The sequence below is a fragment of the Terrapene carolina genome, unplaced genomic scaffold (genome assembly GCF_002925995.2).
Source record: "Terrapene carolina triunguis isolate 2854851 unplaced genomic scaffold, T_m_triunguis-2.0 Scaffold85, whole genome shotgun sequence".
NCBI lineage: Eukaryota > Metazoa > Chordata > Testudines > Emydidae > Terrapene > Terrapene triunguis.
The window spans coordinates 62,445,786-62,471,500 of NW_020664436.1; the positions used below are offsets into that span (position 1 = coordinate 62,445,786).

Here is a 25,715-nt window from a genome sequence, read left to right on the forward strand (position 1 = left end):
TGCTGCCAAATTTCTTCACCGTCCTTCTGCCCGTGCTGCGCAGCCTGCTCTGATTCTTCAGAATGTTGTGCCCGTAGAAGCATATCCTGATGTCTGTCCAGGAAATCTTCAGTTTCTCTTATGCAACACAGATACTTGTTTCTCCAGACCTTGAACCTTCTCTTCCAGTATGGAGACCAGCTTGCACTTTGTACAGACAAAGTCGCTTCTGTCCTGTAGAAGAAAGACAAACATGGCACATCCTGTGCAGGTCACAACAGCTGATCACTCACCATCCATATTACCTTCCTTCTAAGGGCTTCCACAGCTGTTGCAGTAACTACTCAGAGAAGCCTGCAAGATGAATGCCTCAGTGGGCTCTCCCCAGGCAAACTCCCTCTGTTAGCCTCTCCACTGTTCGCCGCTCAGCTGGTTCACAGCTGACTGCCTTTTTCTAACAGTCAGGCCCACTCAGGGCCCACCTGGAACAAAGCACTCCCAATTCACACTTTTCAAACAATCAAGCACACGGTCAAACTGACAAACTGTCCCTGCAACAGACACTCAGATACTCACCAACACAGCCCCCCTAATGCAGCACTTAGCGTACCTCCTCTCGGACAGATCCCAGTCAAACTCCCGCTGTTCGCCGCTCCGCTGTTTGCAGTAGTAAAGGAGGCACTGGTAATTAAATTCAGTGACTATAAATCAGAATCTTGTCAAAAGGATTCTAATGACTCAGGTGATATCAGGTTAATGCTTAATTCCAAATATGTACAATGATACTGTTTTCCCCTCACACACCAAGAAAAAAAAGTACAGATGCACCAACTCAGATACCTCAAAACATGGGAAAACACTTTGAGCCTAATACTCAAACAACTCCCGCTGAAGTGAATGAAGTCAATCGAGTGGTGTATCTTGTACCACCTTTACTATTCCTTCTTACAGCTCCTTATTAGCTTCCCTTTTCTATGATCTGTTCAGGATTCTGAGAAGCTCCTGTTAAAGGGAAGTGAATAACAGATTCACAAAAGCACCTTATACATATGTCATGATATGAAAGAACTGTCATCACACCTTTTCCCAGTCATATTTCCACCTGGTCAAAAAGTCTTTGGCTTTGTGCCTCTGCACTGTGTTGTAGGGTCAGAAACTCCCAAGCTTCACGCCAGTTTGGTATCTTTCTTCTCCTATGGGAGATTTTTCTTCCACAGTCTTTACTTGATGTTAAAAAACAACAGCCTGTTTAAAATCCACTTTGCCTTCTTCTAACTGTGTTAAGTACAAGTACTGAACCAAAGAAGTACAGAACATACAGATAAAAACATTAGTGTTCTCTCAAAGGCAGCATGTAGAAAAGTCCTTTAAAAGCACTTGAATCAGTGCCTCTGCATAATTTTGGGTCTTGCATGTGTTAGAAAGCACCTTGCTACTTATGCACCATTCCAACATTTGAGATTACCTGTAACACTCTTGTAACTGCCTCTGACTTGAACACAGGAGTAAGGCTAGGGAGTGGGAGGTAGGACATTCTCATGATTTGATGGTAGGGCCAGGATTTAGCTTCCCTCATTGATCTGCCCAAACCCAAGTTTGTTGCCCTTCAAGGTTGCAAAGCTTATCAGTATTCAGAATTTTGCTGAAGGGAGGTGATTTGAGTGTATTGAGGAGTTCTTTTTTAAATTAGACATCTGCCAATTTTAGTATTTGCATTTTAAATGATTTGGATAATGGCATAGAGAGTACACTTGTAAAGTTTGCATATGATACCATGCTGGGAGGGATTTCAAGCGCTTTGGAGGACAGAATGAGAATTCAAAATGATCTGGACAAACTGGAGAAATGGTCTGAAATAAAGAGGATGAAATTCAATGAGGACAAATGCAAAGTATTCACTTAGGAAGGAATAATCAATTGCACAAATACAAAATGGAAATGACTTCCTAGGAAGGAGTACTGCAGAAAAGGATCTGGGGCTTATAGTGGATCACAAACAAAATATGAGTCACCAATATAAAACTCTTGCAAAAAACCTGAACATCATTCTGGGATATATTAACAAGAGTGTTGTAAGCAAGACACTTACTTCTCCAGTCAACTCAGAACTGTTAAGGCCTGGAATACTGTGTCCAGTTCTGGGCACCACCGTTTAGGAAAGATGTGGACAAACTGGAGAAAGTCCAAAGGAGAGCAACAAAAAAAGGATTAAAGGTCTACAAAATATGACCTATGAGGAAAGATTGAAAAAATTGGGTTTGTTTAGTCTGGAGAAGAGAAGACTGAGGGGGGACATAACAGTCTTCAAGTGCATAAAAGGCTGTTATAAAGAGGAGGGTGATGATAAATTGTTTTCCCTAACCACTGAGGACAGACAATGGGTAATGGGCTTAAATTGCAACATGAAAGATTTTAGGTTAGACATGAGGAAAAACTTCCTAACTATAAGGGTAGTTAAGCACTGGAACAAAACTACCTAAGGAGATTGTGGAGATTTTAGAGAACAGGTTAGACAAAGACCTGTCAGGGAGGGTCTAGATAATACTTAGACCTGCCTCAGCAGTGCAAGGGACTGGAGTAGGTGACCTAACAAGGTCCCTCTCTGTCTTACATTTCTGTGATTCTATCTGTTGTTTTTTAGCCAATGTACACTTGCCCAGAAGCCTCTACCTAGAACCAGTGCTTAGAAACTATTTTGTGATATGTGCATTACAAACACCTAGATAGATAAATTAATGTGTTTTTGCTAAAGTCCAATCTATAACCATTAGATTCCCCATAATGGGTTAAAATAAGAAAATAAAAGATAATTTGTGTTAATCACCTACCATTTAAAAAAAACACAATGCACTGGATCAGCAAGAAGTTACATAAGCACAGGGTTTGTTGCTTGCTTGAATGTTTCCAATGAACACATACTGTAGTGTTCCATCTGACCCTCTGTTTAGGCTACTATGCATTTATACTGTGTTCATCAAAGGGTATAGTGTCTGAATCCCTCACTTGGGGGAGGGATAGCTCAGTGGTTTGAGCATTGGCCTGCTAAACCCAGGGTTGTGAGTTCAATCCTTGAGGGCGCCACTTAGGGATCTGGGGCAAAAATCTGTCTGGGGATTGGTCCTGCTTTGAGCAGGGGGTTGGACTAGATGACCTCCTGAGGTCCCTTCCAACCCTGAGATTCTATGATTCTATTGTCTGGATTGTAGTGGTCTACTGTTGTGAGGATGGGTACAATAAAGTATGTATACTGGGTGTTAGCTAAATATTTTTTCTCAACCACTATCTATGCATCCTTGTTTATTGATGTGTATTTCTGATGGAGGTCAGGTTGAATTTTTTCTAGAAGCACATTTAAAGAAGGGCCAACTGAGACACAGTTATTCTAACATCTCCTGCAGACCAACAACAATGTAATGAATATGCCAGCCAGTTGTGAAGCCATCTGAGAGGAGTTTGGGGGCAGGCAGAAGCTGTGTTCTGAGGATGTGGCTGTTTTCATTTTTTGATTTATTTCTGGCAGAGCTAATTCATTATTTGCGCATTTTTTTTCCTGCTGGATGGTCGTTATTTGTGATTGTAAGTAATTAATTGTTAGGGCACTTAGTGATTCTTGTGGGGGCCTTTTTAGTGTTCTTTAAATAAATACAAATTAGTTGCAATTCTGATTGGTCTTCATCTTTTTTTTCTTCTGCTATTTGAAGCAGAAAAATATATGGTAATCATGTATTATCATAAACTCTTCTAAGTGTGCTGGGGTTGGATTCAATGTTGTAGCTCTCTCTTTCATTTTCATTTGGCAGCTGAAATGTCTTTCTAGTGCAAGCTTGGGAGTGAACCCAAGGTAGGTTCTGTCATCATAACACAAATCCTTTTTCTGTACATTTATTATTTATACATATTAGGTATTAGGGAGGAGATGTAGGCTCCTCTGCTTTTTACTGGGCAGTAGCTAGTCACGGTGGACTTTTTGGAGGGGTTACAAGTCTACCTGTATTGGCTGTAGATGGAAGGGGGCTCAAGGAGTGACAAAGGCAAGAAGCAGCTTTGGGAATGTCTGATACATTGGTGCACCCTCACACTGCAAATGAGTCATCAGCTTCTCCCAATATCATCCCAAGTTCATACTACTCCTCTCTCCATGCACTTGGCAAGGTTCTTCTTGGTAACTTGTTTGGGAAGATACAGGAAAGAATCCGTTTTCAGATCCCTCTGTATTCAGATTTCACCCATGCGGCTGTCCTTTTAATTCTCCCTGATCCTATATTAACTATGTGAGGAATATAGATGAGATCTTTGGAGGCAGAAGGCAGTGGAAATGTTTGGGGAGTGCAGAGGAAGGATTGGGAATATACAGTCCTGGATTCTTCCAGTGCTCTTTGTCCTGTAAGGTAAATTAAATTGAATAATTTTCAATTTGTAAAAAATAAAAAGGCACCCGCTCCATGAAACGCAGATGGGATTTTAAGGCTCCCAGGCTGTAGCTATGAAATCCAGGACTGGACACTGGGGAAGGGGCAGAGAGGAGATAAGGGATAGCTGAGTGGCTACACCGGGTATCCTATGGGGGAAATCTAGATAGGCAGATATATATGTGGGACGGCGCGGTGGGGACATAGCCCCCCGCTCCAGTCGATGATCACAGGACTCCCTCCCCTGTCACCCTCCCCGCGGCCGCTGGGCTGCTCCGCCTGCGCCCCCGCCCCCTGGGCCGGGTTATGCAAGCGGCTCAGCGCCCGAGAAGCAGCAGCATCTGCAGGGCTCCCGCCCCTGGCCCCGCCCCGCTGCCGGCCGCGCAGGAGGAGGCGGCCCCGGCATAAAGCAAGTTTTGTCCCCGCTGCTGCTACGCCCCGCGAGGAGGCGGCGAGAGCCTGACCCCTGCCCGCGCCATGGCCGCGGCTGCCCCCGGGCCGGAGCGGGGAGGCAGCGCGGCGAGAGCAGCCCAGTAACCCCCCGGCGGCAGCGCCGGCGCCTTCGCGCCGCTTGCCCGGCCGCGTCCGCCCGCTGCTGGCCGGGCCCCGCGGCGCAAGGCGGGGAAGTTCGCGGTGCTGCTGGGCTCGGGGCCCCGGCACCATGTGGGGCAGCAGGATCCTCCCTGAGCTCGGGGACGGCGGCGGCTTGCGCAGCTACAAAGCCGGTAAGGAGCCCGCCCGCACATGCATCCCTGCCTCCCTCTCACCGGGACCCTTCCTCCCCCTGCCCCGCTCCCATCCTGGGCGGCCCCTGCCTAGCGGGAACACCGCACTGCCCGCTGACATCTGGGCACCGCGCTGCGTTTGCAGAGAGCAACCCATACCCCCCGTGCACGTCTCCTTCTCTCCCCACTCCCGGGTTTAAACAGATGGTCTCCGTCCCCCAAGTCTGGCTTTGGGGCAGACCCGGCCCCACAACCAATCGGTTCTGTAGTGCTTCAAAAACAGCTGCAAAAGGATTGGGGGTGGAGAATAATAGTTTTGGGGAGGTGGCAGAAGGTCAGTGCAACTAATTTGTGGTGGTGCGTTTGCAGACAGGCTGCTCTGTGTAGAGGGGCATTTAAGGGAGCCATTTGAGCTGAGGAAATGCAATTAGCTCGGGGCTATATTTAGGGCTGATCATAATTACTTTTAAATCTGCGACTAAAAAAAACCCTCTCCGCACCAGATACCTCACTTGTTTCTCTGAAAAGGGAAAGAGACAAGTTTGGGGTTGGAGGAAGAGTCCTTATTGCACATCTGTACTTCTTTTGCACATGGCAAGAAAAGATCTAGTTTATGAATCTTTAGTTACTGAGTATAATTGAGGCAGCACTGGTACAGTGACTGGAAACATAGTGATACCTCTGGGTCAGTTGTTTTTTCGGTGGTGTAACTTTTAAGGATATATGGTATCTTGGCCAAATTCATCCCTGGTGTAATTCAATTTAAAGTGTTTTAGAATGTAAAAGGATGAGAATTAAGGGAAGGCCAATTTTCTTGAAATCAGTGGGTTTACACCAGAGAAGAAGCTGGCTCATTGTGTTTAGATGTGTTGTATATCTCTATTTGTAATTAATATTGTGATCCCCTTGATTCTTCTTGCACTGATTGCTGAAATGACATTGTGTTGTATCCAGTAAAGTACCCATTTTTTATTATTAATGTGGAACAGTTTGGTCACAGTGCTGGGAACACACTGTATATGGCTGTCGGGCACTTGAAAATACTATCATTCTTTTGCAACATTGGTAGTTATTTTATATCTCTAATTAGCTGGATTTAGGGATATAAATATAAACTGCCCACAGTTGCAGGAGAACTAACTGTTCTGGATTATACAAATGTAGTTTTCAAATACCCCTTTTTTGTGTCATTTGCTATTTAGTTAGCTGGAACATAGAGGTGATGACAAAAGCTGATCTTATCTAAATAATCTGCTTTTCCTTCATTCACCCTAGAGGAAGAAGGACCTAAACAATAGACATCATTGCCTGTATGCATGGTTCTTGTTTCAAATTTGTACTACAACCAACATTTTAGTCAGGTTTTTTTTTAACATTGTTTTGGACCTTTAATTTTAATGTCACTTTCATAACTGTTTCTGGCCTGCATTTGAACTGTGAGTTTCTGCAATTGGCAAGACTTTTTCAGACGGATTAATATTTAGAATTGAATTTTTAGAGATGATTTTGTAGTGTATCGATCTCATGAATAGGACAATTTATGGGAGCAAGGGCTTTCAGGATTGGGCCCTCTGTCTACTGGCAAATAAAATAAATGGACTGACTGCAGAGAGCTTTAGACAGTTTTCTAGAAGGGGGAGCAAAATCATGCAGTTCCTTTTCAAGCAAAGCTCTCATGATTTTGCTCCCTAGTCTAGATTACTACATCATTGTCAAAGTGTAGGGATAAATTCTGCTTTCTTCTACACTGGTGTAATTTGCAAGTAATTTCATTGAAATCAGCCTACTGTGTTAGTTTTGAAATTGAGATGCATAGTTTAATTTTGGAATTGCAGCATTGTTGCAAAACATCTGTCTTTCATTAAATGGTATATAAATAGTTGGCATAGTTAAATGGCAATATTATTTGCTTTTGTGATGACATGTTTTTGCTTGAAAATATAAGATATTTCTAGCAACTGCCTGAACCTCCACAAATAGTCCAATGTGTGCTCACAGTAATGTGAAAGAAGATGCTGTTATTTCTTTATTGGTAGCAAGAATTATTAATCTTTTAAAACTATATATAACATAATTTGCTAAGGCTTAGTTATTTTGTCTGGTTATCTATCTATTCTTTTGATAGGAAAAGTTGTCATATTCTACATAAAATCAAAGGAGAAAACTGCCCAGGGCCTAAATTTTGGAAGAGCTGAGTGCCTGTGGATTCCTTTGGAACTGCAGGAACTTGGCAGCTTTGAGAAAGTGGCCATAATTATTTGAAATCTGGTGGTACAAATAACAGTACTTGGGCAGTGTATAATATCAGTTGTTATGATTACTAAACTTAGGGCCAGATACAAAACCTATTCATGTTAATGGGAGTCTTTGCATTCACTTCAGTGGGCTTTGGATCAGGCCCTTACTGTCTATGAGAACACTGCAGTCTAATCCCAGGATTCAAACTCGGGCTCAATCTTAACCCCGCCCTTCTGTCTATACACAAATCATGCTAACCCAGGGCTCAGTCTCAGGATCCCCTGGGGGTGAAGGGTCTGAGCCTGAGTGAAGCTGGGACCCAGGGTTCAAACCCTATTGCTTTGCAATAGGGATTTGTGCTTTGGGAGTTTGCCAAAAGTATTCCACCATCTCACAGGCTGGATTTTATTGTCCTTTTCCCCGGGACATCCCTTCTACATTAAATTGGTATACTTGGAGGACTGGCCAACTGTTCTTTTTTGGTTCTGAAAAGGGTGGTTTGAGGAAGTATAATCGTTGCTACGTTCACTGGGAGGTCGGTATATTCTGCAGCTGAATATTGTGCCCCAGTGTGGTCTCTCAGCAGTCACACTAAACTCCTTTACACTCAACTCAATAATAGTGTGCACATAGTGTCAGTGATGCTCAAATTGGCTCCAGTTGACTGGCTCCCGGTCCTACGCACATCCAGCCTCCACAGATTAGAAGAGCTGTTCAGACATCTCGCTTTCTTAACCATGTCAATGCAAACGTGAGGATCCCGCTGCACAGTGACCTGCAGAACCTGCCAAAGACCAGATTAAAATCCTGCAACCCTCTATGGAAACGTATCAAGACCCTTACACCCAACTTCGATGCTGAGGCTCAGTGGAGGGTCACATGGAGCATTTCGACTGCTCAAAACAAATAGCTCGTTGTTGATCCTGTTGAGGTACCACCGGATTTTGATTTATGTCCAGAAAGACTGGTGCAGATTGAATTGCATCAGGACATCTCATGGGAGATGTGGACAAATCCTCTTTAAATGGAAAACGAGGCAAACACCTGTATGCGACCGTGGTCACCAGGCACAAACGATGGAGCACGTCATATCTGAGTGTCCCCTTTGTTCTTTTGCCCGGGGCCTGAAGGACATTCACCAGCTCACTGCTGTGGCAATGTGCTGGCTATCAAACTTAGATATAAATTTGTAGTCATTGCTACCTACCCAAACCATACGAAAGAAGAAGAATTTCATTGTCCTCTGAACAGTCAAGTTTTCCCACGCTGCGCCACGAACCAATGGCTAGGGCAGCCTCATTTTGGGAGGGTGCTAGGAAATCTGGGATATGGGTGGTTGGACTCGGGGCTGCATAATGCAGTGTAGATGCTGGAGCCCCAGGTTGGAGACTCAGAGTTCAATAATTCCTAACCTGGGGTTACAAATGAGTGTAAAATGTTCAAGCCCTAGGTTAGCAAACCCAGGGTCTGCTAACTTGAGTTCTACTCACCCTGAGCTTACATTGCATTGTAGACATACCCACTGTGTCTGCACTGGGAAGTCATTTGGGTTAGGCTAAACTTAAACTGAATGTTCTGTTTCTGTGTTTGAATCAACCGTCCAGTATCCCTTAGTCCATGAATGGATGAAGGGTTTACTCATGTTTGTTCAGCAAATCTAGGTTCCGATAATCTTTATCTCAACTGTGTCTGCAGTATTCTATAAATTACTTCACTGTCTGATTTCCATCCTCCTCTCCCCCGCCCCGTAGTGTCATTCTTTTGGAATAATCTGAGTTAAATAAAAAGGGACTTTGGCTCTCTTCTATTATATGAAATGCAATTTTTAAAAGCAAATGTATAGTTTGGCACAACACAGACTTACAGAAGCATGATTAGTTAGAAAATGAACAGAAGATAAAGGTCAAGTGTAACCTTTGAGTTCTGATCTCTTAAAATTTTTTTTCCAACACAGACTGAAGAAACTGCTGCAGTTAAGTGTGTCCATAAATAGTATAGGGTAACAAATGAAAGGAGTGTAGTTAGAGGTGCACAGCCATACTGATTCAAAATTGATGATGAATGCCAATGTACTTTGCTGTTAGCAGATCTGATATTGTTTGTGTTGATACAAGGAATACAACTGAGACTATTGAAACGGCATGGTGTCATAAGATAATGGTCTCTTACTGGTAAACAAAAGCTAAGGCATTATTTTCAAAGCTGGAGATTCTTGTCTTATGACAATGTGCCCCTCTCCCCCCAGTTACATATCTCTCTTGGACCAAGTGATTGGTATAGATTTTTATATCTTTTTGTCTGTTGCACATTGGTGCAATAGAGTTGAAGACTGCAACATTATTGACCAGCTGTTATTGCATTTTGATTGGTTGACACACAATAGGTCTTCACATTAAATTGATCAGAATAGTTCATCCGTGAAAACATAACACTTTGTTAGAAGCATATTCTACATACGTGGAAAAATTATTTTTTAGTCAAGTACGTTGATGGCTAATACCATCCCCTTTTTTTCATGAAAAATCTCATGGTCTACTTAAAAAAAAAAAATTAGATACAGAGTGTGGAAACCTATCACTATTTATTTATATAACTGGATCATGAGATTTTTTTTTTTTTCTGTGAAAGATATAAATTCATTTTAATTTTCTTAAAACACAGTGGGCCAGATCAGTTCCTGGAGTGTACACCAAGGAGTAATTTGGCCCTGTGTGTATTAAATGTTCAGTATAGCATAGATAAGTTATTCTGTTTTCTTTCATATTTATTTTCTGGAACCAGTAAAGTAATTGTCTTTATAGGTAAACTGCAGTGATACACAACACAAATACCCAGAATGCTTTGGAAAATGTTGAAAGTCTAGCTGTCTTTGAAGTCTTCACTCACATCCTGTTTTGTTTCCACATTGTTTTCATTCTGCAGTTTAAGGGAATTTCGCATTCTGCAATGAAAGTAGACATTAGCTTGTGCACAAATCTGTAAACAAATTTATGTGCCTCTCTATATCCAAGGATTAAATGGTAAACATTTACACCATGGCAAATAGTGCTGCCAACCTAAAATCAATCTAAGCTCTGTTAACACTTGTCTATTGTTTGAAAATCTAATCATATTTTTTAGAATTTGAGTAGGTCACTTTCAGACCTCTTTGCAAACATTATTACTTATAAAACCCTCATGAGTTAGATAAGTAATTTCTCTTTATTTTACAGAGGGGTAAACTGAGATGCAAGAGTTTAGTAGTTTGCTGAAGACCACACAGGGAGTTCTGAAAACTGACTCCCAGCCCCAAGCTCAGTCCTCTAGACTATTGTTTGAATTGCATAGGCAATTAATGACACACTTCAGGCTGTGAAAATGTTCATCTGCATCAACAGTATCCACCAGACAATCATTCACTTATGCAGGGATTTAGACAACTGCCTAATGATTTATTTGTAGTATGTTTATTACCTTAAATAAATGGGACCATCTGTGTTCATACTGTAGTTCAGTAACCAAAACTGGACTATTGCGGCCATGGGGCTCTGTATCTGAATAAGGTTTGGCCACATGCTCAACAAACTTGAAATAAGGAAGCTCCTAAGGGTGTGATTAACATCATATAGAAACAACTTCCTGAGTCTTGTGACTTGTAATACATTAGGAATGTGATTAGTTCATATTCACAAACCCCTGAGGCTGCCTTGTTTCTCTTACACATACTAGCTTATGTATATGGTTTAAGTAAGAGTTAGACAGCCTACTTAGTGATGTCATAATTAAAAGTGTGATAAGGTTGCAACTCATTGTGAGCTTTCCTGGTGTTATAACTTTCTGAACACAACTGCCTAGTGACACTAATGAAAATTAGGTGTTTAGCTTGTACCAAAAAGAGAGAAGTACTTGGGAAAACTTAACTTAGTTCTTTTTGGGGCTGGGGTGGGGGAAAAGTTCCAGTAATTTCATTTCTGTAACAAGTTTTGCTCGTCGGTAATTCAGGTTCAGCTACTGAGGATGTGATGGTTCTCTAAGCCTGCAAGGAGGCAGGCTTATCTTTGCGTGCTGGGCAATAAATGGTGAGTTAATGTCACCCTATAGAGTGGGCATCGTATACATATTTATGCCGGACACATAAAAATCAGGTTGCTGTAGTACAGAATGAGTGATTATCGGCGTTTACAAACTCAGTATGACAATTATGGGAATGGACATTGAGGCGATCTCTTTACTCTCCCTCAGTAATAATGAAGTAAACTGAGATTCCTTGTGGGAATGGTAGTTACTGTTAACTCCTTACATCTCTCCTCAAAGCTATAGCTTTTCAAAACATTAATTTTAAAGCTGTATATATTCAAGGGAATTTGTACTACAAAACACTGTCTTAAGAGGTTGAGTGCAAAGAACTGGTGGTTCTACAAAATGCAAAAGTATAAGAGCAGTCATATTGTTACTCAGTGGCGTTTAAGGAAGCCTGCAATCTTTTTCAATTGTATACTCACGCTCAAAACTCCTGATCTGACAATGGACTACATTTTTTTGTAATCCTATATATTTTTACAAAATACCTATCAAAATACCTTTAAGATACTCTGCTCAGAAGCATTGGATTAAGTTATAATAAAGTGAAGTCCTCTCACAATACAAATCAGAACTATATATTAATGGTTTGCCCTGGGCAGCTATGTCTACAGTAAGAAAAATCTGTATGTATGTGTTTAAACAGATGTTTATTAACTCATGTTAACTACTAACGTGTTAAAATCATGGAATAGACTAGGCAAGCTGTAGTTTTAACAGCAGTTAGCCGGTGAAAACAAACTCTAACTGGTAGTTTAGGATTTACCTCAACCAGCTAGTACATGTTAAAGCTGCACTTACCTTGTCTATATTAGGATATTAACATTTAAAATGAGTAAGCTAGTGTGTTAAAAGTCCACTTTTTTTTTTAATAGTATGGATAAAGCTTATGTGGCTGCCAAACATAGTGATAACCCATCTTGATAGAAAGCACAAGTGAAAAAGATTTGTAAATTTAATGGTTCTGGAAGGACTTGACGTTGTAGGAACAAATGGTTGTGCTGCCATTGTTGGAAGCAGAGTATGTATGTTGTGGATAGGTTATTATAGGAAGAGGAATAGTTCTACACTTGTCTCCAGTATCAACTGTTCTGCCTTCCACATTCTTTAGAAGCCTGTCTCTGCCTTGCAACCTGCTTGAGGCTTAACAGTGGAGGAGTTAAAACCACTTGTTAATTCTTCTGGTGGCCCACTTTGTACAGCTGTAGTTAAGAAGAATTTTTTTGCACTCTGCCCTTTGTTGTAAAGTGTTCGGTGACACACAACTGTGCTGTGAACTGAAAGTTTACACTAAAAACTTACACATGCCGTGGCGGGGGAGAGAGGGCGAGACCCCCTCCTTCCCAGCCCCAGCGGGGGAATCTCCCCTGCCACAGCAACCACAGAGCTGAAGCTGGGAAAGAGCGCCATCTCTCCCCAGCAGCTGCAGCCCTGGAGCTGGGGAAAGTAGCCTCTTTCTCTGGCTGCCGCAGCCCTACATGTCCCAAATTCCCCCCCGCCTCCTCTTCTGACCCCGCTGCCCCCTCCCACCTACCCTCTATTCTCCCCAAGGCCACCACCTCACCTTACATGTGCGTCTGCTCCAGGGTCCAGGCACACAATTAGTGGAGCCATGCCTGCGCGGCTTGACTAATTAGGTGGGTGGCCCTTCATTCTCTTGTGTGCGGCCACCCAGGCACGCACTTTAGCGGGAACTGTCTGTGGGCCACCTGAATGGAGCTCGTCCACGGACCACAGTTTAAGAACCTCTGATATGTTATTAAAAAATATGCAGAATCTAATCTTGAGGGGTGTAGAGGCCCCTTACTTCCCTGTAGGGGAGATTTTTGCTGGCCTGGCTAATTTGAGGATGGTCAGACTGGCACAGGTGGAGCTACAAAGCATTTGCTCAGCCACTCAATCATTGGCACCTATAAAGGCTCAGAAGTAGGGGTTGAAGAATTCATGCAAATATACTTAGAGCTGTGACCAACCTTGTATGGGTCCTGGCCATTTGCTCTGCTGCACCTGACAATTAATTACCCTGCAGAGCTGCCTGTGGAAGATTAGGTAGAAGGATCTAAGGATTGCTAGTTGTCTGTCAGCTGGCTCTGCTGCCAGAATATTCAGCATCCTACTGATTTTCCAGCGTTTGTCAATTGAGTAGCCCCCCCAGAGGCATGACCTGGGAGGTGCTGCCTCTTCCTGATGTCATTCCCCTGTGGCCTTTGCTGCCATGTGGCAAGTATGTGGACAGTGTAGAAAGTGCAATAGTGCATACGCTACCTGTCTTCCCCTGGGAAGAATTTCCCTCGTTGAGGTGCACTAGTCCCTCAAGTTTCACCTGGTGCAAAAACTCCTGCAGCAGGAGGGAGGATGAATTAAATCTTAAAACTACATGAGTCTTTCCAATAGCCTCTTCACACCGATTTGGTTCACCACTACAGTCCATCTGATGACTTCAGGAAGTAGATATTCAGCTGCAGACTCCCACACGGAGGTCAAGGAGAATAAGGAGAGAGGAACAGTAGGAAGAAGGATCACGATGTTCACTCCAGGGAGTAGAGCAGCTTCAATGGCACTGGCAGATTGGAATTGGTCCAGAATGGTATTGTATGAATGGGGATTAAAGTGATAAGGGAAGACTGCTTTTACAAACCCTTGACTGAGAAAAAGCAGGCTAAAGAGTGAGTGGCACTAGTATCATGGTCAAGAGAAAGATATTTATTTATTTATTTTTTGTAAGAAGGGGCTGTACAGCAGGTAGTAGAGAGCTGGAAAGTTACCAGAGAAAGAAGAGTGGATGGTGGTGTTAATCACTTTCTGTTCTGCAGCTGTCCGTGTAATCCCAAAACCTTGTGTATCTCTGAAAACTAGCCAGCCATGGAATGGCTGAGCACATGCTCCCCTTCTGCACATTTAGTGACTGAGGCCATGAAACTTCCAAATCCAAATTCATTTATAATGCATGGAAGCTCGTGGATAGGCTTATAAATAAGCATTTTGTTCAATACTTTTGTCAGTTCTTATATGATATAATTTATGTAACAAAAATCCTTTTTGCTTATTGGAACAAACATAATTTTCATCTTTTTAATTTATCAAAGAGTCTTAACATGCAGTATCCAAGCAAGAATCATTCCTGAGTGACTCAGAAACCTTGTCTGAGATTTTTATCATCCGTTATCCAGTTTACTCTTTTTACGATGTGGCATGTCCAGATGGTGTTGGAAGCGGCAACTTTTTCAAATATGTTTCAGGGTAAATTGGGCATCTTTTCAAGATTGGTTTTCTTTAAAAATGGCAGCTCTTCTTGGTTTCTTGCTCTGCAACAAAATTATCCATATGTGTGAACAATCCTGATCCTTAGGAGACTTGTTTTTATAGTTGAGAATTAATGCAAAAGAGACTTAACTTTATACAGTATTCTGTGACCCGTATTAATCAAAGGATGGAAGCGTGTGTGGGTAGAAGCTCAAAGGGATGGTGACCTAGCTAGACATCGCACAGGGTGGTAATATTTACCACTTTTATTTTGAAAAAAATCTCCCTAGCAAAAGTGATAAAGAAAATAGGGCTAACATTTGTACTCTTATATTCATGATGTTCTGTATCTTCATGCACAGCTCCTTTTGATGTAAATAGAACAAGGGCTTGGTATGGCCATTGTACCAGAAGAATCATAATTAAATTATTTAGAAGATTTTACTGTATGTAAAGCCATTAAACAGTTGAGAAGGAAGAGGAAAAGAAGTAGCTGTTGGTAGCCTGGAGAGTACCCTCGGTGGAGTAAGGTGGGGCTAAGGGGAATATTTGCCATCAAAAGTAAGCAAGCCCTTTGACGCTGTTATTCAAAAGAAAACTGGATGTTTATCCCGGCTCCATGGGGGCTTCCAGGATGCTGGCATGCAGTGGATTTGGAGTGGAACTGTTGAGTCCCAGGTCCTGTCTTGACAAACAAAAAGTGTGTGTGTTTAAATCATCTTAGTTGAACACAATTGGAATGCCCAGTTAAGGTGCTGCTAACGTGTTTTGGAGTTATGTTAGCTGGCGGTGTTGTAGCCTAGTTTTCCCCTATGTCTTAACAGGGCTGTTCAATCCTGCTAAGCTAATGTGATTAAAAAATAAACCCTTTTTTGCCTGTCAGGACTCGTCCCCAGAGAATACTTCAGTTATTGGGTTGGAGTGGGAGTCCTGAAATGATTCTGTTCCTACTCTGTAGCTTGGGAGCATTTCTTCATGCATGTCCCTTTTTCCCCTTTGAAATTCCCTAGTGGCTTCCTCACTTACTCTGGCTAAGTGCTGAGGAAAGGATTTCATTCCAAATGCACCGTAGCAAGTGTAAAGGAAATTGGTGCTTTGTTAAAATTGTAGGGTGAAATCCTGGCCCCATTCAAGTCCATCTGAAAGCTCCAAGTGACTTGAATGGGACCAGGATTTTGTCCCTTGCACTCAGATATAGAAGTGTTGAGTCCCACTTTTAGATCCTATCTATGATGAGAGGTACTGGAGCTTCCTCTTGAACAGTCGTGGGCCTGAGACTTTTAGACACTGGCTATAGTAGATCTTTAAGTGGATCCCTCTTTGCGTATAGTGCATATCACAGCTAGTTGAAAAATGTGGAAATTCTTTCATGTTTCAATAGAAATACTAGATTTTTGAAAATTATTGACCAATTGTAATACGCCTCCCTACATCCCATTTTTTACATGGCTGTTCTTTACAGTCAAGGTTATTTATATACCTTTGCTTATAATGAAGAAGAGGGGTGTCTTTATTCTGTTTTTCCCCAAATCCAGTGCACCAGGGTAGCAAGAGTTCTTCTGTGATTCACTCTGTTAGCAAGTGTGAGAACCTTCTATAAAACTACTGAAGTTTTGTTGACTGACTCGTAGTAGACATGACTATTAACTCCACCCTGTATATAGGGAGGTGGGACTGGCTCTTTAAAGAGAAGGAATTAGGGTGCTAGGACAGAGGAGGTTCTGGAAGGAAACCCTAGGAATGGCCAGGCTACAAGAGGACACTTGGGCACAGTGGTGTGGTGTCTTTGAGTTAGCAATAGAGCCAATTCCTGGGAAAGGGCTAAATTTGGACACTGACTTGGGGGTCTGAGTGGTCTTCTGATGGTGGGGAAGGGATTCAGCTGTTCATGTACAATATGTCTTGTTTGACTTCAACAATTGGCTGCATACGCAGTGTAGGAAGTGTACACAAGTACAGTGTAAAACAATCTATAAAAGATTTTTATTATTAATGCTATGAAAAGAGAGGTAAAGCAATTTTTAACTGATAGGCTCCCTGAATTTAAAAGGGAGACTCCCTGTTTACAGTAATCAGATTGAATTGAGAGCAAAAGTGGAACAGGGGGGTAAAGAGTACATTGAATATGAAGACAAGGAAGCGAGCCAGCGTAGCAGGCATGAGGTAATTTACGGAGACTTTTGTGCCAAATCTAAAATAAAAAACATCTGTAGTCTACGTTTCTGAATTTTGCTGTGTGCTAATAGGCTGTATCTGGAAGAAAGAAAGGAACTCATATAAATATTATTAGCAAGTGAGGTAAAATCTTGGCTCTACTAAAGTAAATGGCAAAATTCTCATGGACTTCAGTGGGGCCAGGATTTTACCTATGCTTGATAGGTTGATAGTAAAACTTTATAGTTAAGTAGGTGTGTGTGTGTTTGATCTATATATTCATAGATTATAAGGCCAGAAGGGACACTGTGATCATCTGGTCTGTCATTCTGCATAACACTGGCTATAGGACTTCCCTTAATTAATTCCTGTTTGCAGTAAAGCATATCTTTTTTGAAAAGCATCTCGTCTTGATTTTAAAAATTTCCATATAAGGTAAATCTACCGCAACCTTTGTAAGCCGTTTCAGTGGTGATTAACCCTCAGTGGCGAAACTAATAAGTAAATAAAATTGTAAAATATTGCACCTTATTTCTGTGTGTGTGTGTGTGTGTGTGTGTGTGTGTGTGTGTGTGTGTAAATATATTTTAAAAAAAAAAGACTTGGTTGTAAGCTAGAATGTGACATCTCACAAATTGAATCAAATGCCTTCATATAATCTTTGCCTGTCTTCTTTGTTCTGTTTGTCTGTGCTTGTGCCTTTAGATTGATCTAATCTCTGCCAAAAAGGGCTTGAAAACTTGTCACTGACCTAGTATTGTACAGTGGCTTATGCATTTACAGAGCCATATAAATGATGACTCTGTCTTGGATGCTATTTTAAGATCAAAGTCAAACTGTTGTATTTTGTATTACTCCTCCCTTCTCCCCAGAGGGTTTTTCTCTTCTCTGGAAATACTAATAGCTTAAAATCTTCATAATTTGTGCGAGTTCATAATTAGATGTTCCGTGTTATAACAAAGAGAGTTATACATTTGGAAATGGCTTCTGGGGATATGTAAAGAATAGTGTACCTGTAGCCATCTGTATGCAATATGGCTTAATTGCATTAAAGGGTTCTAGAGACAACATAACACGAGAGCTAAGTTTTAAGTAGATTATTCATGTCACCAAATCACAGAAGAAATTACATGAATTTATAGTAACTCTGGGTTATAATATTAAATGTAATTAGTCTAAAATACTGTTCTAGTTGAGTTGTGATTTAAAGCTGCAAGTCAGGGAGTTCAGTTAGATAAGACTTCATGCTGTTTCACCCTCTACTCTCCTGGGTTTCTCACTCTCCTCTACTTTGTCATTCTTCCCTCCCTTCTCACATCATTCTTCTCTCTATTCACTTGCTTGCATTATGGGAGGGTCTCCTATTACATGATCAGAAAACTGGGAAGTAGAATAAGTTAATGTGTGAATGTTTATTTTACCGATGAGTTACACAAGATGCAGGTATGGGCCTCTTTCATACAGAGGGCAGTATGTTATCGGTCTACATGGGTAAAATTGCTAGTTTCCCTACAAAGTTTTTTTCCAATAGTAAAAGGGGTTTATAAAGAGAGCTGTCTTTTCTCTATCTACAACTCTGTAAGCTCCATGCTAAAATAAATAAAAATTATCCTCCCTTTTGTCTCAATAGTCTTCCCTTTCCCACTCCTCTATTTTTCTGGTTTTTTCCCTCCCTTCATCTTATTTACTATTTATCCATTTTCTCTCCTTCTTATTTATGGTCATCTTTTAGAGCAGGGGTGGTCAAACTATGGCCTGCGGGCCGGATCTGGCCCATCAGGGTTTTGGATCCGGTCCTTGGGATTGCCACTCCTGTGGCGTCGTGGGCCCCGCGCCACTCCCAGAAGCGGCCGGCACCACGTCCCTGGGGCCGTTGCCTGCAGGCGCTGCCCCCCGCAGCTCCCATTGGCTGGGAACGGGGAACTGTGGCCAATGGGAGCTTCGGGGGAGGTACCCGCAGGCGAGGGCAGCGTGGAGCCCTTTGGCACCCCCCCCATCCCAGGGGCCGCAGGGATGTGGTGCCAGCCGCTTCCAGGAGCGGCGCGGTGCCAGGGCAGGCAGGGAGCCTGCCTTAGCCCTGCTGCACGCAGCTGCCAGCCCGGTGCCTTTGAAGGTAAGCGGTGCCGGGCCCGAGCCCACACCCTGAACCCCTCCTGCACCCCAACCCCTGCCATGAGCCCCCTGCCACACCCCTCCTGCACTCCAACCCCTTGCTCTGAGACCCCTCCTGCATCCCTGCCCTGAGCCCCTTCATACACTGTGCACCCCTTCTGCGCCCCAACCCCTTGCCCTCAGCCCCTGCCTGCACACCGCATCCTCTCCAACACTCCACACTCCCTCCCGCACCCTTGCCCCAGCCCTACATTCATGGCCCTGTATTCAAGTTCCTCACCCAGATGTGGCCCTTGGGCCAAAAAGTTTGCCCACCCCTGTTTTAGAGTATAAGCCCAGAAAGGATCACCAGATCATCTAGTTGACCTCCTCTATAGTACAGGCCACTAGCACCTGCACACAAAACCCAACGACCAAAATTAGACCTCAGTATTATAGCCCGCAGGAGACTAGACTATTCTGTACCACAGACAGAGAATAGGAGGGACTGAGGTTCACCAGTGCCTGACGTCCCTGCAATAGCAGGCAAATGTTTAAGTGAGAGAGACCAGATAATCCTGGCAAGTGACTCGTACCCACAAGCTGCAGAGGAAGGCAAAACCCCCTTAAGGTCAGTGCCAATCTGACCTGGGGAAAATTCCTTCACAGCCTCACATATGATGATCAGTTAAACCCTGAGCATGTGAGCAAGAACCAGCCAGTCAAGCACTGACAGAGAAACTGTTCAGTAGCATCTCATGAACCTGGCCTTTCTCCTCCAGTGTCCCATCTCCAGCCATGGCCATCCCTGATCTTTCAGAGGAAGGAGATTAAAAAAAAAATTAGTTCCTAATTGAAGAACTGCAAAAGCCTTGTTAAATAAAACAAATGTGTTGCAATAACACAAGATAAAAATGTAGTTACCATTGCTGAATGTTTATTGCTTGAAGCCTGCCCTAATGCCTTTTCCAGAGTGCATGAACATAGGGACTTTGCCATGCATTGCTGGTCACCTGACATGCGTAAACCACACCTCCCATGCTTCCTGATCATTTGTCCATCATAAGCATAGAAAAACCTTCGGAAGCAGACAGACTACAGCAGCCAAAGTAACACTGTGGCTCAGTAGTGCTTTATTAATGAAGCTAACCACAGAGGTAATCTAAGTAATCCATGTGACTTTTAGTCAATTTCCCTCTTGCCTGATGGTGACTTAATGTAGAAGAATTCTGTTTAGCTCTTCGTATATAAATCTATAATGCTTGTCTGCTGCTAATGGTGCAAAGATCAATAGAGTGTGTGTGTGTGAGAGAGAGAATCATAAAAGGGGGGAACAAAAACTGTAAAGATAAATAAGACAGATAATGCCGTAAAAAGGAGGGACTAAATTGTCCCTTCCACACACAAAGCTTCAGGAAGGGACTTTGCAGAGATTTCATAGACTTTCTTTGCAAAGATTTCCCCACATCTCCCTGTTGCTGGCAGTGAGATGAGAAGTCACTCCCTAATCTGGAGTATGACCAGAGATCCAGGGGAGGTCAGGGCCATCTGCATGTAGACCCTGTACTTCCATAGCAACTTCAGATCCTAGCAGGCTCTCCCTTCCCCCAGTTTTCTCTTTTAGGAGCTGAATGACGGTGGGCTCCTCCTTGTCTATGGTGGCCATCAGGGACATCCTTGGAAAGGTTATTACAGCCTAGAGCTGTGCTAGCTTCTGTAGAGTGGGTGGGGATGATGGTGGCTTCGAGTACATCTCCTACCCCCTGAAGTGGACCCTGGACTGTCCAAGGATGGAATAGTGTTGCAGAGGCCTCTAAGTCTACTCTTTTGCATGGGCGAGGGGAAATCTGTGCATAGAGGACCTCTCCATGCGTAGCATAAGGGAGGGGGCATGATTTGGCCAAAGATCTTATTAAAACTGTCGACAAAATGTTCCTCCACTCCTCTGTTTTGTGTACACTTCTGAGAGATGTGGTTTCTCAGAAGAAAAATCTTATGTTCATTCCTTTTAAAGCCATTATAGAATGTGCATGGGATGGTGTAAATCAATTGTCTCTCTTGTGAATGTGAGAGACCTCATGGGTACAAAGTCATAAAAGTCAGAGTTTTCATTAATTGAAGTAATAGCATATTTCACTGCTCTGATTTCTACAGCTGTTACATATCAATACATGTTTGTGCACTCTATATGATTGGTGCTGTACAAACACATTAAAAGACACAGTCCTTGCATGAAGAAGCTTATAACCAAATTCCTTTATCCTGCAAGATGATCAGCACCTTCAAATTCAGTTGAGATCTATAGGAATTGAGGACTCTTATCAACCTGCAGGGTTTGATTCTATTATAGCTAATACATCTATCCTTTTTGTTATTTTACAAGGTCATATTTTGCTATGTGTAAGACACTTCGGGCCTGATTGTGCTGAAGTTAATGGAAGTTTTGCCACTCATTGCATTGTGAGTTTGACCAGGTCTATAAATCATAATAGGTGGCTGTCAATGAGTTATAAGAAAACAAATTATGGAATGGAGGGTTTCTGGTGCCATAGTAAACCACAAGAGCTTTTCTCTTACGGTGTGGGATCCCACCGGAATCCTGAGATGGATTGTTTATAAAATTGCATTAATATACTATATGGATCTGCCATTGCTTCTCACCAAATTGGGATTTAGTGTTGTGCAGAAATGTACCTTGTTTCCATAGTTGGATGTGAAGTAGTGCTTCCCTAATAATTTTCAACCCCCTTTAATTTGAGAGGAGTAGAAGAATAAACAATATCTTATCAGTTTTGAGGCAAATTGTAAGTTGCTTGGAACACAGTTTTACTGATATTCTAAAGTCAAAAAAAGTTAGCATAATATTAATCTGTTTATCTATGAAGAATGGTGTTTTTATAGACATTTCTCACACCTGAAAAGTTATGCGTACCTGTTCTGAAGTATACATAGAAGGACACAGGTCTTATTGTATTTCTTTTTGTATATTTTCTTAACTTGCACATGTAATCTGTTAATTTCTATCACTGCTCTTGTTGAATGAGCTCTACTTCTGCACACCTCCTTAGGAACAAGATAAGAACTTCTCTGCTGAAATCCTGTCACCTTAAAAGACATGTAGGAGGGGAGCTCCCAGCCTGCAGACTATAAATATATGTAGGAGGGGCTTCTCCACGGTTGCTGACCATCTAAGGCCTGTAGGGTAGGAGATACCTGCCAGTACCTTTCTGAAGGTGTGCAGAAAGGGAGCTTATTTCCTGTTTGCCTTGTCTGAAGTGGAGTTCTTAACCTTCAGTCCTCAGAAATTGTGCATGTTGGGAGCTCTGCTATTACGAACGTTTTAAACTGCACAGGCCAGTTTTAGTGCAGTATTGGCCGCTTGATGGTATTGATAGTATTGTCAGCAAAAACTGGAAACAGCAACTCTGTACATATAACATAAATATTACGGTGAAAAAGTGGACATTCCCAAACAAATCTTACTTAAAGAAAAGTTGTTTGAATGCTGATTCCACTACCTCGTTGTGTGAGAACCAAAGAAGCAGCAATCTTTTCTAAAACAAACAAAAATCCACATACAAATAGTTTCTAGAACCTGAAACATCAGTAAAGCTGGAAATGAGTAGTTAAGATATTTAGCTAATCTCACATTGCCGTCCCAACTTGGTCACTTATGCTCCAAACCAGCTGCATCATCCATCCAAGCTTCATTTTATTTGGTTTCTCTTTCTATAGAGGAGCAGAAAGATTTGTAACAAATTTATACTGCATAGTGTTTTTTGGATAGACAATGAGCATAGAAAGAACCTGCTCCCAGGACATTCAGTCTATTCTTAACAGCAGCAGAAAAGCCTCTACATGGAAATGCTGTACAGCCAAATGCAAGCAGTTCTCCTGGTGTCAGCAGCACCGCTTACCTTCTGAGACATTGGGAAATCCCATTCATCCTGGAATATCTTCTTTCAGACAGACCCAAAGTCTTCTATCAGTTCTGTAAGATACTCTTGGCAGCTATTGATGCGTTCCATCTCCCTGTTGAGGGCTGCGCAGTCTTTACCCATCCCATGACTATGAAGCTCTGGAAGGACATCATAAGGAGATACTCTCCAGTTTCTAAACTGATCCGTATCTGAACCTTGTCCCCTCTGCACTCATGAGGCTACTGTTTGGCTTCCTGTTCCCACCTACACCTCTCTCGGAAGGTGGCCTTCCTTAAGGTTATGACCTTCACTAGGAGGGTAGGCAGGTTGGGGCAAACCCACTAGACGCAGGCTTTCATAGAGACAAAGTCTCTTTGAGACTGCATCCCGAATTAATCCCTAAGGTGCCTTCTGAACTTCACCGTAACCGGACTGTTCGCTTCGCAGTGTTCTACCCAAGGCCCCACCTTAACACTGAAGAAATCAAGCTTAATTCTCTGGATGTACGCAGGGCCTTGGTCTTCTGTTTGTACCAGTCAAGACCCTTTATGAAGTCTGAGATTATTTGTCACTATCGCTGAAAGAATGAAGGGAGAAGCTATATCTTTGAGCAGCTACTTGAGGTTCTTTACACACCTTCGCCAAGCATTATGCTCTGGTTCAAACTTCAGCTTCAGACGCTTCCTTCGGCTCAGGTATCCTCTGCTGTGTAGTACAGAGTGCTTCCTCGCACCCTCCTCCTCCTCAATGAGCACTCCTTGGGAGTCACCCACAGGAATGAAGAAGAAAGGAAGGTTGTTTACCTTTCCTAGTAACTGGAATTCTTCAAGATATGTAGTGCCTGTGGATGTTCATGATCCTCCCTTCCTTCCCCGCTGTTTGGGTCCTCTTTGGATTCATGGTAGAGTAGGGACTGGAGACGTGATTGACAGTTGGTCTGGACTGCCCCTTGTGCCCTCTTTTGGGAGAAGGAGGAGGCACAGATCAATGGACGCTGCTCTTGAAGCATTTCTGGTTCCGGGCTCACGGAGCACATGTGCACCCACAGTGAATACCCATAAGGATCACACATCTTGAATTCCAATTGCTATATGGTAAGTAATCTTCCTTTCTTTGTAACCATTCATTGTTCCTCCACAGGAGTATTTGAATGGAAAGTCACTCCAGCTATTGTATTTACAGTCCAAATTATAAAGCAAATTAATTTTTAAAGAAAGACTGACACTGACAGTGATTAGGTGTGGTCATGTTTAATTTCAACATAGCAAGATTCCTTAAACTGACAAAGAATGTTAAAAGTAATGTTGGCTGTCCATGCTGACTCATTTCTGGTCACAATTTTGAAATTGCTGTGTCAAAAGCAGTGTCAAGGACAGAAAATGTGGTATTCTGTAGTTACAATATAATTTACCAATTGCATAACAAGGGTGGAAGACTTTAGCTGTTGCTTATAGTTTAGCATCTAAGTTCATTAACTTCTTTATTGTTCTTCGTGTAAAAGCACCTTTTTATCAAACTCACTAAACTGGGATTCTAAAACCCTTCTTGTGAAGGTTATTCTGTTTATATAAATGCATAAATTTATGCACAATTATATTAAAATCTACACCTGCTGCTAAAATAAAGTGCTGATGCAGCCCAAAAGCTAGCTAGCTGGCCAGCTATCTGTCACCGGTATCTGAACACTCTCTGTGACATTTTCTGTAGAAATGTTAAATTTTATACAAAAAAAGGCAATGAATGTTGAGATAATCTGTCTCAATAAATATTAGTCCACTTCTGGCTCTGCATACACTTTGCTGTCCCCTGATTTTATATTTAAAATTATTTTTATATTATATATAAACACTCATGGTGGTAAGACAGCATCTTATCTTTCATTTATTTTGACTGTCCAGCCTTAAAGAGCAATAATTAACAGCTTTTGATAAACTAAGCCTATTCCAGACATATTCTGGGAGTGTTTGTTTATTTTGCTCATTGGAAGGAATTGCTATGTAATCTGACCATAATTCTAATCTTTTTGGAACAGATTTTTAGAACACTTATTTGTAAATCAGATCATCTTCACAAGAGATAAAACTGGTCAAACTGTAAAATACTGCATTAATTTCTAACTGGTGTGATACTTGCTGGCATTGTGTGTCTCACTCTCCTCCCCCAATTAGGCAAGATTGGCATTCTATGCTGATTGGCTGGTTTAAGATAAGAACAGCAGGGTAAGACAGGTGCACTGGCAGAGCAGTGTGGGGAAGCTTGCATATCATCTGCCCTTGTTAAGCTTGGCTCAGTTATATTGGTCCCTCACTTTTACATATATCACAAATTCACAAAGTAGTGTTGAAGAGTTGGGGGATATGAGAAAGTGTATATGGTGATTGTCATGCAATTTTCTTTTAAATACTCCAAGCTAATGAATTTTAAATAATGAACTGAATTAATTCAGCCTGCAAGGTGTGTGTGGTTTTTTTTTTTTTTTTTGCTTTCTGTTTTTTGCTTTCTTAACTGCCTTAGTTTAGAATTGGGGCTTTGTATCTTTACACTTCAAATTTGCAGTGGTTACAATTTAACTTTCAGTTCTTGAGACAAATTTTTTCTAGGGACTCAATTTAATAAAGTAGAGTCTTATTGCATTCTGCTTTTTTTTTTTAAACAATTTATGCCAATGGAGTAAATTAAATATGAAAAGCTACCACATATGTACAATAGTTACTCTGCATAATGGTTTTCATCTGCAAAATTCACTAATGGGACTGTAAGATAAAATAAGAATTTTCATTTTTTCATGGCTAAGGTCCTTTTTGTTTTCAGTTTTTACTGATTTTTACCAAAAAATTAAAGCCTGGGTTTTACAAAAACTGTTATTTTGGTTTATATTTATTTTTCTTTTTTTATTC

At 41.9% G+C, this 25,715-nt stretch overlaps 1 protein-coding gene across 2 annotated transcripts in view; it reads left to right on the plus strand.

The window, feature by feature from the left end:
* The window catches only part of CEP85L (centrosomal protein 85 like), a 201,623-nt gene that overhangs the window by 38,181 nt on the left and 137,727 nt on the right, over positions 1-25,715 (plus strand). The window contains exon 1 of one of the 2 annotated variants that reach the window (XM_024205368.3): positions 5,038-5,113. The exons of the other annotated variant lie outside the window; for it this stretch is intronic. Coding sequence (XP_024061136.2) covers positions 5,050-5,113 — 64 coding nt within the window. The 5' untranslated portion in view covers positions 5,038-5,049. Of the gene's footprint in view, positions 1-5,037; positions 5,114-25,715 lie in introns of those variants that run through there. 2 annotated transcript variants of the gene reach the window in all.